Raw genomic sequence first — 17,190 nt, forward strand, 5'->3', positions numbered from 1 at the left:
TCAGAAAGTGGACTAAAGAAAAAGTCATACTTAGAGCCCCTAAAAGTTCCAAATGAAGGTAAAAAGTGAAGATTTTAATCGTTTACCCTAAATCTAAGCCACATCAGGGTAGACTAACAGATGGATCTGTTAGATTAACAATGAGAATGCATGGATGTTTTTGATGAAATTCAAATAGAATGAACTGAACTAATTAAACCTCAAAAGTTTAAGGTAGTAAGCAAAATTCAATACTTAAAACTACTTAGAATTAACTACTTATTAGTAGAAATTCAAATTTTTGTGTGCTAGATACCATACCATCTAAATTCGATAATGCATGATACAATTAATCGGATTAATCTCGAGTTACATAATTAGAAATAAATTCTAATATTATAAGCTCATGATAATATCCAAAAACTAAATACTAAAACCAAACAATAGTTATCGTTCCAGTGTAATTTAATTATTTTGTCAACCAATATTCCGATGTAAAATATGATCAGAGTTAGAGCATATAATTTTTGTCAAACCCTAATTTATATGTAGAATATGATCACTTTGATGTATCACTCACTCATATAATGCTTTGGCTGGAGATAGATCGTTGAAAGGCTCTTGAAATATTCACCTTCAGGATTACCTATATGGGGGATCTGGAGAAAGATCCCTAGTTGTATATTTACATATCTTCATGTCTATATTTGTGATCCCACACATTACAAGTCTTCACATCACTAGTGGGAGCTTCTAGTTGTGGCTAAAGTCATCACTATTTCATAACCGGTGATGTCTTAATTATAATGTAATAATAATTAATTAGTGGGCTAACTTCCTATAATATATTCTTTAGTTTTTTTTTTTTGATACGAAGAAGACTATCAATTAAATCTAGAAGCCACTCGGGCACCCACAGTTTACAACATTGTGCCCTATTAGTCCAAGTAGATCCTATTACAACATTGTGCCCTAAATTCGCAATGGCATCAGCCACAAAGTTGGCTTATCTAAAGATGTGTTTAAAGCTGATAGAGTGAAAGCAAGCAGCAGTAGCATGGATGTCTTGAATAAGTTTTAGCAATCTCCAAAGTGGTTGCAGGCGCTTATTAACCGCATCGATTACCATTTTAGAGTCTCCTTCTACTTCAATTGTTGTGTAACCTTGGTCTTGCGCACATAGGAGCCCATCTCTTAGTGCAATGGCCTCAGCCAAAGGAACCGTGGTGGAGCCAGCATTTCTGGTGGCTGCAATAAGGGGGTTCCCTCGGCAGTCGTGTATTACAAAACCTCCGGCAATAGAAGATCCATTTACAGATCCGTCAAAGTTTTACCTTAACACAACAAGCAGACGGAGAGGTCCACTTAATAGTGGTAGGATGGTTTTGAAAATCTCTCCCTGCTTGTTGCAATGAGTCAGTAGTATTAGCAAGCACAGTAGCAGAAGCTGCTACCATAGCTCGGGGATTTGTTTGTGCATTTCTGAAGACTATGTCATTTCTTGCTTTCTAGATTTGCCAGCAAATTGTAAGTAATTTCTCAAATAGCTTGCTATCAAAAGGCCTTGCTAGTGTTCATGAAAATTTTTCAGATAACCATCATTCTAGTTTAGATTAGGAGACATACCTGCAAGTTTCCAAACTTCCTTAGCAAAATCACAACAGCCAAACAAATGATCTGTAGTTTCATTGTCCGCGTTGCAATGGGGCAAGAGTTATCATGTATTAAGCCAAATCTGGACAGTTTGTCTCTCGTTTTTAGCCTTCCTTTAAGGAGGAGCCAGGCAAACCTTTTAATCTTTGGTGGGATATCCAGTTTCCACATTTTTACTATGAGGACAATTTGACTATGTTTTTCCTGATTGTGTATTTGCATCCAAGTGGCAGATTTTATGGTAAAAAACCCGTTTGAAGAGGGTCCCCAAATGAATTCATCTTCATGTTCAGTAGTAGTTATGGAACTCCAATTATTTGATTGACAATGTTTGGATCAAGAAGCTGGGAGAGTTTACCTCTATTCCAGGATTTATGGCTCATGTAATCCTCAACTGTTTTGTTCCAATTGATGAGGTGCTTCTTATCCTCAGCCACATAAACATGCAGTGGGTGATCGAAAATCCAATTAAAGGTTCAGAAGTTAATTGATTTACCATTTCCTAGGATCCACCTGATTCCTTTCATAATCAAGTCTTTGGCATCCAGAATTCCTTTCCAGGCAAAGGAGTGAGACTGTTTTTTCCTTGCCTGGAAAAAGGGTGTACGTGTCTCAAGTATTTCAGTCTCATAATCTGCGACCACCAATTATCTTTGTTAGTAATGATTTTCCAAGCTAGTTTAGCAATATCAGCATTATTGTATAAGGCAGAGGGTCTTATGCCTAAACCTCCCAGAGATTTAGGTATTAGTAATATTGTGTAATGAACCCGATCTCCAAGACGATCACTTGCACATCCATTTTGTGTCACTATATGCTTAATTCAAAACTAATTACTACATTTGACATGAACGTGGTGAAAGACTTAGTTAGTAATATTGTTTAGTAATATGTTTGATACCTTCATCGATCATCTTAAAAAACTTAGTTAAAGACTTAAGGACCGGATCTTGAAAATGTAACTTCCTTACGATATCTTGTCAATACAACTCATCAAAGTTTCCTCAAAGTAACCCTAATCAAATGGGACCTTCTCGAAGTCTATGTTAAGTCATATTTGAATAACACCAATCACTCGACAATGGAGTGACGGAGTGCCAAAAGGTCCAATATAATCATGTGTTACAACATTAATTGTGTTTGATTAATTCACATTTATGGATTCTAACTTATCTAGGATGCCCATACTACATACAAGAGGAATGCTAGCAACCTTCCACTCCAACCTTTCCCTTTTTACCTACCCCACTTATCTTGTGCCATGTGGATTCATTTATGATTACAATATATGTATTTACTACCTTGAAAAAATAACTAATTTCATTCCATGTTTTGTCCTTATTTATGTTTGACCTTATTAAATGCTCTCTATTAATATGAAAAAAAAAAAAAAAAAAAACTCTTGACTCTTTTGTTTTTCTAATTTTTTTTCATTTCTTATATTACCTAATTTTTTACGAAAATTTTTCTTTCATTCATTTGGTCCTGTTCCATAATACTGAGTCTTTTTTTGACATCTTTTTTAATATAAAACCCACAAAAAAAAAATATGGTAAAACTCACTGACATGGCAGCTGCAAACCTTTTTTCTTTTTTCCCTTCTCGTTAGAACACATGTTAGATTGGATGATTATATAATTTTTTTTTTTAACATTCTCTTTGATATATATATATAAGTAAAGCAAACGTTTGGCCAATTTTTTGGTTTCAATTCTATATTTTTTTTTGGGAAAAATTTGAAGTATGTATGTTCTTAAATATATATATATATATATATATATATATATATGTACGTATTTCTTATGTAAATACGTATGTAACTATGTAAGCCCACAAAAGTAATATATTTTTTTTTTTGGTTTTTTTTTTAAAAAACCCTTAACCCACCCCACCCTTACATATATGTCAATGAGAATCGAACCCATGACCTTTACAATGTTGGAATTATAATTTACCAACAAGTCACAGCTCACCGACAAGCCCACAAAAGTAATATAATTGCAAACAAAAAGAAAAAAGAAAAAAAAGTTGAGAAACTAAAATTTATTACTTAATTAAATGCATGTGAAATTAAAATAAGGGTAAAGAAGGGAAGTGAGAATTTGTTTTTTAATTGTATTAATTATTTGAATTTTTTAAATAGTGGAATACACGTGGCATGCAATGAATGGAGAAGGTAGAAAGGGAAAGGTTGGAGGGGAAGGTTGCTAGCATTCCTCCTACATACAATCTACTAAGGTTTTCATAGGCTTATCAATACCAATGAACTTTCTTGAAGCCATCGTAAGGTTTCATGGTTAAAAGACGGACATTTTACTTGCCCTTAATATTGATAGTAGGGTATTAGGAAAAAGAAAATCCAATTAGTATGGTTTATGGGTTTGGTTCTGTTAAATTTGACAGCCCAAGTCAATCTGTCATTTACACGTCAGATATAGCTTATATGGGTTGGAGTGGTTCACATATGATTCTCTTACCGTTGGAGGTCTCCACGTGGATTTGACTATTCCGCTGGAGAAACTCGTAGAGCCTGTTTGTGAACACTCCACCTCGTCCTTATCCTCGTTTTCTCTCAACAACTAAAAATTAAAATAATTAATCTTCCGTGAGTTTTATTCACGACCTTCCACTTATGAATGAGAGACTTACGTCGTTAGACTGAAACTGAACTTCTCTTATTAATAATGACAGGACCATGATTTTTTAATTTTTCATAATGGAGAGCAAGGGAGGTGAATTTGTCGATGAAAAACACTTCCTAAATTTCCCAAAAGAAACAGACTGAAAAACCTCTGTTTTTAAAAACCCAATCTTTTTGCCCATACCATCTTCAATAGAGACCAGTCATCTCCCCCAATCCCACCCCTCTCTGTTTTAGATGATCAGTCTAACCCAATACCATCTTTAATAAAGACCAATCATCCATCATTCTTTTTATCTAAATCCCAGTTTCAGAATGCTCTCCTCATCTGTGTCTGTTATCCAAATCCACTCTTCTTTGCTCCTTTGCTCACTCCTCTAGCTTCAGCAAAACCCAGAAACACAATTCTCTCTACAATGGAAGGTACCCTCTTCCCAAGTAGACCAGTCCTTCCCATTCAAACCAGCAGACCAATACAACCAAGCCCTCCTGTGAAATTCAATGCAACCACTTTGCCACCCCTTCCCCAAACCCCTTCTTCATTTCCTATTGACTCTCTTCTCCAGCACCTTCTCAACATCTCTTCTCCTCCCAACACTCCCCAAAACCTTAAACCCTTAAACCCACCACACCAAACCAATGCCGTTTTCCCTTCTCTTCAAATTTCAGTGGATTCGACTCCGAAACAGCACCAATTGAAGAAACCCACCTCGGTTTTAGTCCACAACTTTGAGGACAAGGCCAAACCAGAAGATGGGCTTATCGACTTCTTGACGGTAAAGGGTAAGATGATGTTCAATTCCATTGTAGAGTCGCCTTTGCATTGTGTGAATGAATTATGTGATTCTGCTAAGTTTGAGTTGCTTGAAGTTGATTTGATTAGTCTGTTGAAGGCATTAGACCTTTCTGGCAATTGGGAAAGAGCCCTTTTGTTGTTTGAATGGATTATGCTGAATTTACATTCTGAAAGTTTGAAATTGGATAAGCAGATCATTGAACTAATGGTTAGAATTTTGGGTAGAGAGTCACAGCATACTATTGCATCCAAGCTATTTGAGGTAATTCCCATAGAGGAATACTCGCTGGATGTTCGAGCTTATACCACTGTCATTCATGCATATTCTCGCACTGGCAAGTACGAACGAGCAATTGACTTGTTTGAGAAGTTGATGGAGATGGGTCTTTCGCCGACTTTGGTTACTTACAATGTCATGCTTGATGTTTATGGGAAGAAGGGTCGATCTTGGAATAAAATTTTAGGCCTGTTGGCTGAGATGAAGAGCAAAGGATTTGAATTTGATGATTTTACTTGTAGTACAGTGATATCTGCTTGTGGAAGAGAGGGTTTGTTGGATGAGGCAAAAGAGTTCTTTGCCGGATTGAAGTCACAAGGGTATGTACCAGGAACAGTTACCTATAATTCTTTGCTACAAGTTTTCGGCAAGGCGGGGGTGTTCATGGAGGCATTGAGCATATTGAAAGAAATGGAGGATAACAACTGCCCACCTGATGCTGTTACTTACAATGAGCTTGTGGCAGCTTATGTGAGGGCAGGATTCGCCGAGGAGGGTGCATCTGTGTTAAAAACAATGACCCAAAAAGGAACCATGCCAAACGCTGTTACATACACTACCGTTATAAATGCATATGGAAGAGCAGGAAAGGAGGAAGAAGCTCTAAGGTTGTTCAACCAAATGAAGGAGACTGGCTGTGTTCCTAATGTTTGTACCTACAATGCTGTCCTTGCAATGCTTGGAAAGAAGTCACGGCCAGAGGAGATGATAAAAATACTTTGTGATATGAAGTCGAGTGGATGTGCCCCTAACCGGATTACATGGAATACAATGCTTGCCATGTGTGGTGATAAGGGCAAGCACAAGTATGTGAATCAGGTGCTTCGAGAAATGAAGAATTGTGGTTTTGAGCCTGACAGAGACACCTTCAATACCTTGATCAGTGCATATGGACGGTGTGGGTCAGATATAGATGCTGCACAGATGCACGATGAGATGATTAGAGCTGGATTTACCCCATGCATTACAACTTACAATGCACTTCTAAATGCTCTGGCTCGGCGAGGGGACTGGAAAGCAGCTGAATCTGTTATTCTAGACATGAAGAATAAAGGTTTTAAGCCTAATGAAACCTCATATTCATTGATGATCAATTGCCATGCAAAGGGAGGGAATGTGAGGGGGATAGAGAGAATTGAGAAAGAAATCTATGAGGGTCATATTTTTCCTAGCTGGATTCTTTTGAGAACACTTGTTCTTGCAAACTTCAAGTGTAGAGCACTAAGGGGTATGGAGAGGGCATTCCAGCAATTGCAGATTAAAGGATATAAACCTGATTTGGTCCTGTTCAATTCTATGCTTTCCATTTATGCTCGAAAGAACATGTATGACCGGGCTAATGACATGCTGCACATGATTCGTGAAAACGACCTTCAGCCAGATCTCGTAACCTACAATAGCTTGATGGACATGTATGCCAGAAAGGGAGAGTGTTGGAAAGCAGAAGAAATTCTCCTGTCCTTACAAAAATCTGGTGGGAAACCGGACCTTGTCTCTTATAACACTGTCATCAAAGGATTTTGCAGGCAAGGGCACATGCAAGAGGCTATAAGAATTCTCTCTGAGATGACAGCAAGAGGGATTCGACCGTGTATTTTTACCTACAATACTTTTGTCACTGGCTATTCAGGGCGAGGAATGTTCTCAGAAGTAGATGAAGTGATTAGCTATATGACTCAGAACAATTGCAAACCTAATGAGTTAACCTACAAGATTGTGGTGGATGGTTATTGTAAAGCAAGGAAGTTTGAAGAAGCTATGGACTTTCTGTCAAAGATTAACGAGATTGATAATTCTTTTGATGATGAATATGTGGAAAGACTCACTTCTCGCATTAGGGGCAATTGGGAAGCATTGGAGAACTTAAGTAGTCCAAGTTACTGATCACAGTACAGGGCATTGGCATTCATCTTTCATACATCAAAGTGATACCCAAGTTTTTTGGAAACACCCAAGTCTCTAGGGTCTGAAAATGAAGATACTTGTGAAAATTTGTAACTACGTTGTTCCCTACAGGGGGCGCGGTAAAGAATGCTGTGCATTACAGTGTCAGAACTGTGAGCAGGTAACTGTAATTTTCCCTCAGGAGTCTGAAATCCAAGGCTGTATTAGCTGCTTAGAGAGTTTTTCTGTAAACTATTTTTGCATACTTAATAGGAAAAGCTGCCTTCTTTGCTTTGTACATAATTTCTATTTATTTTGCAACAGGATCAATAAATCTTTGTAACATATATTGCTTCCACTGTTTTCCATAGCCACTTTTGGAATCATGATTCTCTAGATCTCTTTCTTTATTATGTGTAGGTCAACACGAACTGCTTTCTCTATTTTCTTACATGTCTTGGTGAAGAACTGTGTTGCCTAGAGTGGGATTTCCTGATTTAGTCATTTGGTTATTTCATATATTTAGGGTTTTAAACCTTGCAAAATAGTCTAAAAAACAAGTGTTTTCATTTCAATTCAGTCGTATAAGATTCCTGAAAATTAGGATTTACATGCAGAAAACTTTGATACTTGATGATTTCTGGGATCTGAGGATTTATGAGAGCTGATGTTGTTCATATATATTTCCATGCCTGTTTAATCTGAGTTTTGACATTAGATAAAGAGCACATTTCCACTAATTCAAGCCACATTTCCACTAATTCTTGCTACTCAAGGGCAGAACATTATGAAATGCTTCTGATAGACCTCATCAGCTCTTCCCACGTGCAATCACACCCAACAATACTGACATGAGAATCAGAACATAAAAAAGATAAAAAAAAGTGCCTGTGACATTAGTAGTTCTAACAAAAGTTGAACAGCATTTTAAGAGTATTCTAGGACATGTTTGGACGTATCGGAAAAGAAAGTCTTTTACCAAACAGAGTTTACGTTGAATGTGCTTTCTGTACTCTCAAGAGTTTGGGCAATAAATTTCATTACTCTCTCTCTCTATTTTTATTTTTGGTTACAGGTAAAAGGGAGGCTTCCCTACACTACCAGGGTCAGGGCAAACCTACGATCACAACCCAACACGACTTACGAAACTGGCCAGTGTCCCAGCTCAGCCCATTGGTATGGAATTATGCACGACATTTTCTAGATTACCCACTAAATGAGAGATTGTTGGTAGTGGGGATCGAACTTGTGTGTTGAGGTCTGCCCTTGCCAACTGAACCAACTCTCATTGGTCTATCTCTCTATTTTGCAATCCACACTCCTTCTCTCTTTTAGTTGAACAAAAATATAAAATTTAAGATACTAAAAAAAAAAAATGAAGTGTGGATTGTAAAATAGGGAGTATGAATTTCACTCCCCTAAATTATAAGCATCATCTTCATTTATTTAACGGATTTCTTTCACTAATTTGTCTTATTTTTATTCTTACAAAAAATTAGGACGTCTTCGATTTTAGCGTGTCGCGTGTCCACAGATTTGGTTTAACGTGCTCTACATCTTTCACGAATGAAGTTTCTTCAAAAAGTGAATTGTAGAAAAAGTCAAACTTGAAGCCCTTAAGAGCATATTTAGCAATGTTAGTCACTTTTTAGTCAAATTTTAGCCAAAGTAGCTAAAAATGTATTTTGGCTAGCCACTTTTAAAACTCATCTGCATCAGTTCTCTATATTTTAGCTAGTTTTAAATTTATATTATTTTTTTAATGAAGATTAAATAGTTTAAAATGTATTTATAAATTACATAAAATATCTCAAAATGAATGTTTTAAATTAAAGAGAGTCTCATCTCGCTCTCTATGAGCGTCTTTAGCAGGCTCTCTATTTTGGTTCCTTAGCTATTTTAGAGAACATGTTTAACTTTTTATTTATTTTAGCGGCTGCACTAGACTCCTAAGTGGCCCTCTATTATAACTTTTAGCTATCTTGCTTATAAATATAGAGAGCGAGATGAGGCTCTCTATAATTTAAAAGATTCATTTTGAGTCATTTTATGTAATTTATATATGTACTTAAACTATTTGATCTTCATTCAAAAAATAATATAACTTCAAAATTAATTAAAATATAGCACTCTACAGTCGTATGTCTTAGAGCATCTTTAGCAATGCTAGCCATTTTTGAGTTAAATTTTAGCCAAAATAGCTAAAAAGTCATTTTAGCTAGCCACTTTAGAAATATGTCTGCATCAATGCTCTCTATTTAAGCTAGTTTTGAATTTATTTTATTTTTTAAATAAAGATTAAATAGTTTAAATGCATTTATAAACTATATAAAATAACTTGAAAGGAATGTTTTAAATTATAGAGAGCCTCATCTCGCTCTCTATATTTAGGAGCGAGATAGCTAAAAGTTATAATAGAGAGCCACTTAGGAGTCTGGTGCAGCTACTAAAATAGATAAAAAGCTAAATATGCTCTCCAAAATAGCTAAGGAGCCATAATAGAGAGTCTGCTAAAGATGCTCTAAAGTGACTAACCAAAATGACTTTTTAGCTATTTTGGCTAAAATTTGACTCAAAAATGGCTCGCATTGCTCAATATTTAGTAGTGAGATAGCTAAAAGTTATAACAGAGAGTCACTTTGGAGTCTGGTGAAGTTGCTAAAATAAATAAAATGCTAAACATGCTCTCTAAAATAGCTAAGGAGTCAAGATAGAGAGTGTGCTAGTAAAGACGCTCTAAAAGTTTGAAATGAAAGAAAAAAGTAAGGATATTAATTATTTACCATCCAAATGACAAATAAACAGGTAATCCTAGGTATGAGGTGTAACAATTATGTTGCATATTTTCATTTTTCTTGGTATGTGTTTTGAATGCAAAGATCCATGGTAAATGTCATCAAAAGTCAACTCCCCTTAACCATTGAAAAAAGACTTTAGTTGAAGGTTTCTTATACATTCTATTAGCTATTATTTATGAGTTATTTAATTATGCTAAAAATATAATGGATGTGACAACATGTGGATGGCTATTTCGTGGCAATATGAGTTAATTATTTTAAAAATAAGTGAGATCATCCGTGAATTGAATGCTTGAGCTATTAGAGAATAAAGAGAGTTTCGATTGATTGATCCACGGGGAGAATAAAGAGAGAATAAAGTGAATCTACACTTGAATATGTATAAAATCTAGCATTTTCTGTGGATACCGAGTGTCATCAAGGCCAACCAAAGAATGAGGGTGAGAGCAACGCAAAGCAAATATCGAGTAGGGCAAGGGCAAGTAAATATCAAGCTCTGAGATGATCAAGCAAATGTTTGAGCAAGGCTGAATAAACACCCATTGCCAGAGCAAGACCAAGTAAGTGTTTGAGAATGGCCAAACAAACACCAAGTGCCGACAAGGTTAAGCAAATGTGAGAGCAAGGTCAAGCAAACACCAATTGAATTTAAGGACGTTAGACAAATGTCTAAAAAACTTTAGATGACATTTTGAAAAATTTTCCTCAATCAAGGAGTCATTTTAAGTAGTTTTCAAGGATGTTGAAAAAAAAAGTCCTCATAATTAGAGAAAATGTTCTCTAATGTCTATGAGGACACTAGAAAAACGTTTTTGTAATTGAAAGCAGTGTATTTTGATATCTAGTAGAACACTATAAAAGCATTTTTATAACTCAAAACATAGGTGTAAAAGTAATAAAATCTACGCATAACAACATATTTTAACAGAACACCATGCTTTTTGTAACATCATAAACGAGAGGTGCCTATTTATAGTCGTATGATTGTCTGATAATTTAGACTAAGGTTTATAAAAAGACACAATACTAGCAATGGTATAGAAAAAGAAGATTCATGAATGAGATTGAGATTTATAGGAGTTTCTTAATCGGATATGCAAATTGTAATATTGTATTTATTAATATTTTATTTAACAATCTATTTATACTATAAATCAATGTTTTCAAATAAGTTTAGGGGTTGCGCATCGGTCTGAGGCGGACTTAAATTTCCTCTAAGTAATCAAAAGAGTTGTTGACCCCGAAAAATCCAGCTAGTTGGCTCAATTCATGTTTCGAACCCAATAAGATAGACAGGCAAGTTACATCCTAATTATCATGCCAAACACGTGGACCTAAGCCACATTCATGCATTTGAGGCTTACAAGAATAAGCGTGGTGTGCAAGGTTACGTACGGAAAAGTATGATGTCTATAATGAGCTTTAGACATGGTGATAATTTGGAGTTGTGACCAATTTTTTTTTTTTTTTTTGGTCAAATAGAGAAATTCATTAAAGAGGACAAAGTCCAAAAGTACAACCAGACTAAACAAAAAGCAAGACAAGGGACAGAAACAAAGAAAGCAAAACAAACACAAGCAGCAGCAGCTAGATAAACTTCAACTCAGTCTGGGGGGGCGTGGTTGATCATCTCGACGAAGAGCTGACACCAAAGAGGCTGGGGGTAATTCATCCACTCTTGGGATAGAAGCCTCTGTTTTGCTAGCTTGGCCGCAGCATCCGCTGAACGGTTAGCTTCACGGGGAGTCCAAGTGCAGGTGAAGTTATTGAAATGAGATTTAAACCTGAGAATGTCTTCCATAAAAGGGTCCAACTCTCACCGCATTCTTGATTGTTAACAAACTCCACCAAATCCTTACAATCACATTCACAAACGATATTTAATTTGTTCAACCTTGCTGCCAGGAAACACCCTTGAATTAAAGCTATAGCCTCTAACTCAATGGCTGAATTGTAGGGGTTAAAATAGCTGCCCCCAGCAAGGCCCCCACTGTGATCTCTTAATATTGCACCAGTGCCTCCATTCTTTGTCAAGGGATCCCAAGCTCCGTCTAAGTTGATCTTGATAAAGTTCTCAGGTGGAGGCTTCCAAGTAGTATGCTGCTACTTGTCAAAGGAGTTGAGGTTAGGGAATCATTCACCATCTTAACATTTGCCCATTCCAAAGAACTGAAATTGGCATTTGAGATGACTATATCCGGGTTTACAAAGCCATTCTTGTAGATAGCAGCACATCTCATTTTCCAAATTTCAAAGAGAATGAATCCCAACAGCTCCAAGAAGATTGAAGGATCATCGACCAGCTTTGAACCTTCCTCAATGGTTCTTAGAAGCCAACAATCAAGAGTAGAGATTTCCTCAAGTTTTGGAGGATAACCGAGTGAGCTACCGAACCAAACCCGTTTAGTCCAAGGGCAAAGAAGAAGGCAATGCTCAATTGTTTCAGGGTATTGACCACAGAGGCTACAAAGAGGAGATGGAATGACTTTCTTTTTGAACAGATTACTGAAGCAGGGGAGTGCATTAGAAATATCTCTCCAGAGGAAGTTTGAGATTTTCGGGAGTAGACCAGAGTTCCAAATCACTTTCCAAACTTTACTATCAATTTGGTGAGAGGAAGAGGGCTTACCGACTTCGGGAACTACAAGCTTGGAAGTTAAGCAGTGGTAGCCAGATTTCACCTTATATTTACCCGCTTTCTCTCTTGGCCAAATAAGAGAATCATCTTTGTTGAGATCACCCAAAGGAATTGACTTGATTGCTTTAGCATCCTCAATAGACAGGAAATGTTCAATGTGGTTAATCATCCAGCAATGGTTGATTGGATCAATAAGTTCCTGTACAGCAAGGGGGGTGAACCGATTTCGGGTGTTGATAGGTATGATAAGGCCCCCATTAGAGTTGGGTACCCAACGGTTAGTCTAAACATCAATTAATCTTCCGTTGTTGATTTGCCAGAAAGCATGATTAGAAATCGTGTCCCTACCGGCAATTAAGCTGTTCCATCCCCATGAAGGACGCCTACCATTTTTGGCACTCAAGAAAGAGGAGTTTGGAAAGTACCTTCCTTTTAACACTTTCACCCATAAGGCATTGGGGTTTTTTAGGATGCGCCAGCATTGCTTGGCGAGCAGAGCCTTGTTGAAAGTGTTGAACTCTCTGAAACCAATTCCACCCTTAGATTTTGCTTCACACAACTTAGGCCAAGCATTCCAGTGAATTTTTGACTTGGTATCAGTATATCCCCACCAAAAGTTAGCAAGATCAGAGTTTATGGCTTTATAAAGAGTTTTAGGGAGCAGGAATATGGACATGGGATAGGTTGGAACAGCCGAGGCAACTGCTTTTAGCAAAACTTCTATACCCGCTTGGGAAAGAAAATTCACTTTCTAGCCTTTGATCTTACTTGCAATGTGATCTCGGATGTAAGTAAGCGTTTCTCAATGACAAGGCAGACCAAGATATACACCTGGTTTCTCAGCAATAGGGATTTGAAGAATACCTGCTAGGTCAATTTTGATATTCTGGGGGGGGGGGGGGGTACCAGCTAAAAAGAGGACTGAAGACTTGTTGAAATTGATTGACTGAACCAAAGCCAGGCAATACTGAGATAGAACATAAATGAGAGCTGTGCAGTTTTGCTTATTGGTTTTGGTGAAGAAGAGAGCATCGTCAGCAAAAAAAGATGAGTCAAGCAAGGCCCGTCATTGCTAATATTGATTCCTTGAAGAGAGTTAGCTGAAACTGCACTAGCAATATTGATAGATAGGACCTCACAAACAATATCAAGAAGAGATAAGGGGAAAGAGAGTCCCCTTGCCTAAGTCCCCTTGATGGTTTGAAAGAATTACCTGCAGCTCCGTTGACCAAGACAGAGAAGGAAATAGAGGAAACACATCCCATAACAAGTTTAATCCAAAGATTATCAAACCCCATCTTCTTCAAAGTAGCTTCAAGGAAGTCCTATTCCACTCGGTTGTAGGCCTTGTTCATGTCAAGTTTTAGAGCTAACTCATAATCAGGAGCAGATTTCAATCACTTAAAATGATGATAGACTTCATGAGCTATGATCAGATTATCTTGGATTTGTCTTCTAGGAATGAAAGCATTCTGCTCCTCAGAAATAATCTTTAGAATAATGGCCTTGAGCCTATTTGCAAGAAGCTTGGATATAATCTTGAAAGAATTGTTGCATAGGCTGATAGGTCGAACCTAATTGGTACGTCTAAAAGATGCACAACTTAAACCTTGCACTCAAATATCATCGTTGGTAATATAGTGATCAAGCAAGGGTCATTACCCGCTGAAGATTGTTCCTAAACTACTAAACAAATGTCACAAACTACTCTAAACCATGCTACTGAACAGTTAACAAAAATAAATTATTTAACTAACCTAGACTCGATGTAATTTTCTATAAATTTTACAGGACACTAAAGACACATTTAGTAACACACATACAAAATTTCAGAATAATCGGAGTTGATTTGATATATGAAATAATTCACGTAAAACTGAACACAGTAAGATAACAAAACAGAAACAGATTTTATAACTTTAAAACTATTGACATAAACAAAGCTAAGGACTCATTCTCTACCACCAAACACACTCAATCATATCAAAGCTCAGTTATGGAATCTTAATTCTCAATTGAATTTACCCGAAGTTAACTCACAAGCTCGAATTAACCCATTACCCTTTCTTAGTTCCTCGTTAAGTGAATACAAGCTCACCACTTAATCTATTTCCGATTATGCAACCTAGACACAAGCTCGCTAAGTTTAACATATCAAAATCATTAAGCAATAAAAGGGTTTGGATAAATCTAGGGTCACAAGTACATTGGTAGTCTTGCTAAACCTAGGGTTTGAGTCACATGTAATTCAAGAAAACATTTTGCTACTCAATTGGAATCAACACACGACATATACGAATCTAGTGTTACTCCTAGCATTAGAACCCTAACCTATTCATTTAGTTGCGCACCTAAACAAACAAGCAAAGATTCATCTTGTAGACACGGTGAAACAAACACTCAATTGATAATATAGAAAACCAAAAACTGAATTGTCATCAATATGAATTGAACATGTTTGGGGCTTTGAAATCGCCCCTAGCTACAAAAGTATTTAGCTAGACATAGTCATGAAGAAAACAAAAACTAGAAGAAGGAAGAGGAAGAGATGGCGGCTGGACGATGGCAGAAAGGATGCCGTTCTTCTTTACTCTTGTGCGGCCAAACGTACGTCCCAGTAGACGTCCCTTCTTTTTTGCTTAACTCCAAGAGATTTTCACTTCTTTTCCTTTTAGGATTCAAGTAGCTTCTCCTCTAAGATTCCTAATAATTTTCACCCATAAAAATATGTCATATATCTCTAATAAACAGAGATATTCAGTTAATACTCGTCGGTGGGCTTCTAAAAGGAATTCGGGCCTCAAATCATGGATTTCGGTCAAAGTGTCAGATTCCCGGACTGCCCGACCTTGCTGTACTAAATCGGCCATAAATTCTTGTAGAAAAATGATATGAATGAACCGTTAAAAGTTTCGGAAACTAGACATCCAAGGCTTTCCATCAATATAAAGATCACCTTCTAGTTCGTTCTGAGCTGCTCTCAGTTTCATGTCGAAGTTGACTGATCTGCACACGTAGATTTACTGATTTAGCTTCCTTTCCTCTACTTTGCTCCATAACACCTACAAAACATAAAAATAAAGTAAATGACTCAAATAGATGGAAAACTAGCTAAGAAAACATGAAGAAATCAATACAAAATCACGTACATTTATGAGCTTATCACTAATCAACAGACTCCGGAGTAAGGACTTTGGGAATGAGGACGATATTGGTTGTGTTGATAGGATTAATCAAGAACTCATCTTTGTAAATGCACTGCACCATAGAATTGATGGTGTCACAGACCACCTCCCAATATTTATTATAAAAAGACCCTGGAAAGCCATCGAGGCCAGGAGCCTTGAAAGAACCTAATTGTTTGATGGCTCTAGTGACTTCATCCACCGTGAAGGGTTTAGAGAGCTCTCGGTTTTGAGATGCTGAAATTCTTTGAGGAACACAATTTAAAGCACTGCTCAAATCCCGTGGAGAAGAAGCTTGAAATAGAGTGTTGAAGTAGTCCTTAAAAGCAGCTCGAATACTGGCCTCATCAGAGATCCAAGAGTCATTACTTAACTGAAGAGTGGAAATTCTATTAACTTGTCTTTTGTGTAAAGCGGTCATGTGGAAGAACATGGAGTTCATGGAGTTCCTATCACCCTTTCGCAGCCAGTTTACTCTTGAGCGTTGATGGCAGAAGCTTTCTTCAAGAGTCTAAACTCTTTCCAGCTCCATAATGATGTCACTTTCCTTGTTCCGATCAATAGGGGAGACTCCTTGAATCAAAACCAGCTCATGGTTGAGAGACTCAATTAGAGTCCTATTGTTTGGAAATTTTCTCTTACTCCACTCCTTGAGTCTCACTTGACAAGCCAGTAGCTTGGAGTTAAGAAGCTTGTAGGCATTCACATCATTACCAACACTCCAAGCATTTCTTATTATCTCTTCACACTCTTGATCATCAGCTCAGGCTACTTCAAATTTAAAAGACTTCATAGCTCGAGGGACATGTGGTTTGAGAGAAACAAGAAGGGGGCAGTGATCCGAGCCGGTACGAGCAAAATGAATAATTCTTGCATCTGGCAAGGCTAGGAGCTAATCGAAATTTCCCAAGGCTCGATCAAGACGCTGCATAATTAGGCCATAATCTCTCTTGTTTTCCCAAGTGAATTTGGGCCACAAAACCCAAGATCAAAGAGGGAATTGGAGTTTATGAAATCCTGTAGGAATCTACGTCTATTCCAGTGAAGAGGGATACCACCTTCTTTTTTGTCATTCGAGAGCAGCTCATTTAGATTGCCGATACAAGTCCATGGGTGAGAAGGGACAGCCTGTAGGTTAGCAACAGAGCTCTAAAAGATGGGCTTATCACTGGCATAAGGAGGGTCATAGAACCAGGAAGCTTGAAAACAAAAAATTTCATAAACCAGAGTAATTAAAGTATAAAAAAAAGAACGACTTTTCGAGATAAAATCCGCCTAAACATCTGGCTGCCACCAAAGAGCCAGGCCACCAGCGGCCCCAATAAGGGGAATGGTTTTT

At 37.2% G+C, this 17,190-nt stretch overlaps 3 protein-coding genes across 3 annotated transcripts; 1 reads left to right on the forward strand and 2 right to left on the reverse strand.

Annotated features, from left to right (window-relative positions):
- Nucleotides 1-4,385: 4,385 nt before the first annotated feature.
- On the forward strand, nt 4,386-7,577 carry LOC112198210 (pentatricopeptide repeat-containing protein At2g18940, chloroplastic). Its single transcript, XM_024339292.2, has one exon. It carries the CDS (start codon nt 4,690-4,692, stop codon nt 7,228-7,230), a length of 2,541 nt encoding a protein of 846 aa, XP_024195060.1. The 5' UTR covers nt 4,386-4,689; the 3' UTR covers nt 7,231-7,577.
- Nucleotides 7,578-12,079: 4,502 nt separating this feature from the next.
- On the reverse strand, nt 12,080-12,835 carry LOC112198935. Its single transcript, XM_024340020.1, has one exon. It carries the CDS (start codon nt 12,833-12,835, stop codon nt 12,080-12,082), a length of 756 nt encoding a protein of 251 aa, XP_024195788.1.
- A 114-nt stretch (nt 12,836-12,949) lies between these two features.
- LOC112198936 (uncharacterized mitochondrial protein AtMg00310-like) lies at nt 12,950-13,342 on the reverse strand. Its single transcript, XM_024340021.1, has one exon. It carries the CDS (start codon nt 13,340-13,342, stop codon nt 12,950-12,952), a length of 393 nt encoding a protein of 130 aa, XP_024195789.1.
- Nucleotides 13,343-17,190: the final 3,848 nt, after the last annotated feature.

This window comes from Rosa chinensis, chromosome 4, assembly GCF_002994745.2.
Source record: "Rosa chinensis cultivar Old Blush chromosome 4, RchiOBHm-V2, whole genome shotgun sequence".
NCBI lineage: Eukaryota > Viridiplantae > Streptophyta > Magnoliopsida > Rosales > Rosaceae > Rosa > Rosa chinensis.

What these genes read in the sequence shown, in the direction of transcription:
- LOC112198210 (XM_024339292.2), top strand. Translation starts at nt 4,690, where the DNA reads ATGGAAGGTACCCTCTTCCCAAGTAGACCAGTCCTTCCCATTCAAACC.
- LOC112198935 (XM_024340020.1), bottom strand. Translation starts at nt 12,835, where the DNA reads ATGATTAACCACATTGAACATTTCCTGTCTATTGAGGATGCTAAAGCA.
- LOC112198936 (XM_024340021.1), bottom strand. Translation starts at nt 13,342, where the DNA reads ATGTCCATATTCCTGCTCCCTAAAACTCTTTATAAAGCCATAAACTCT.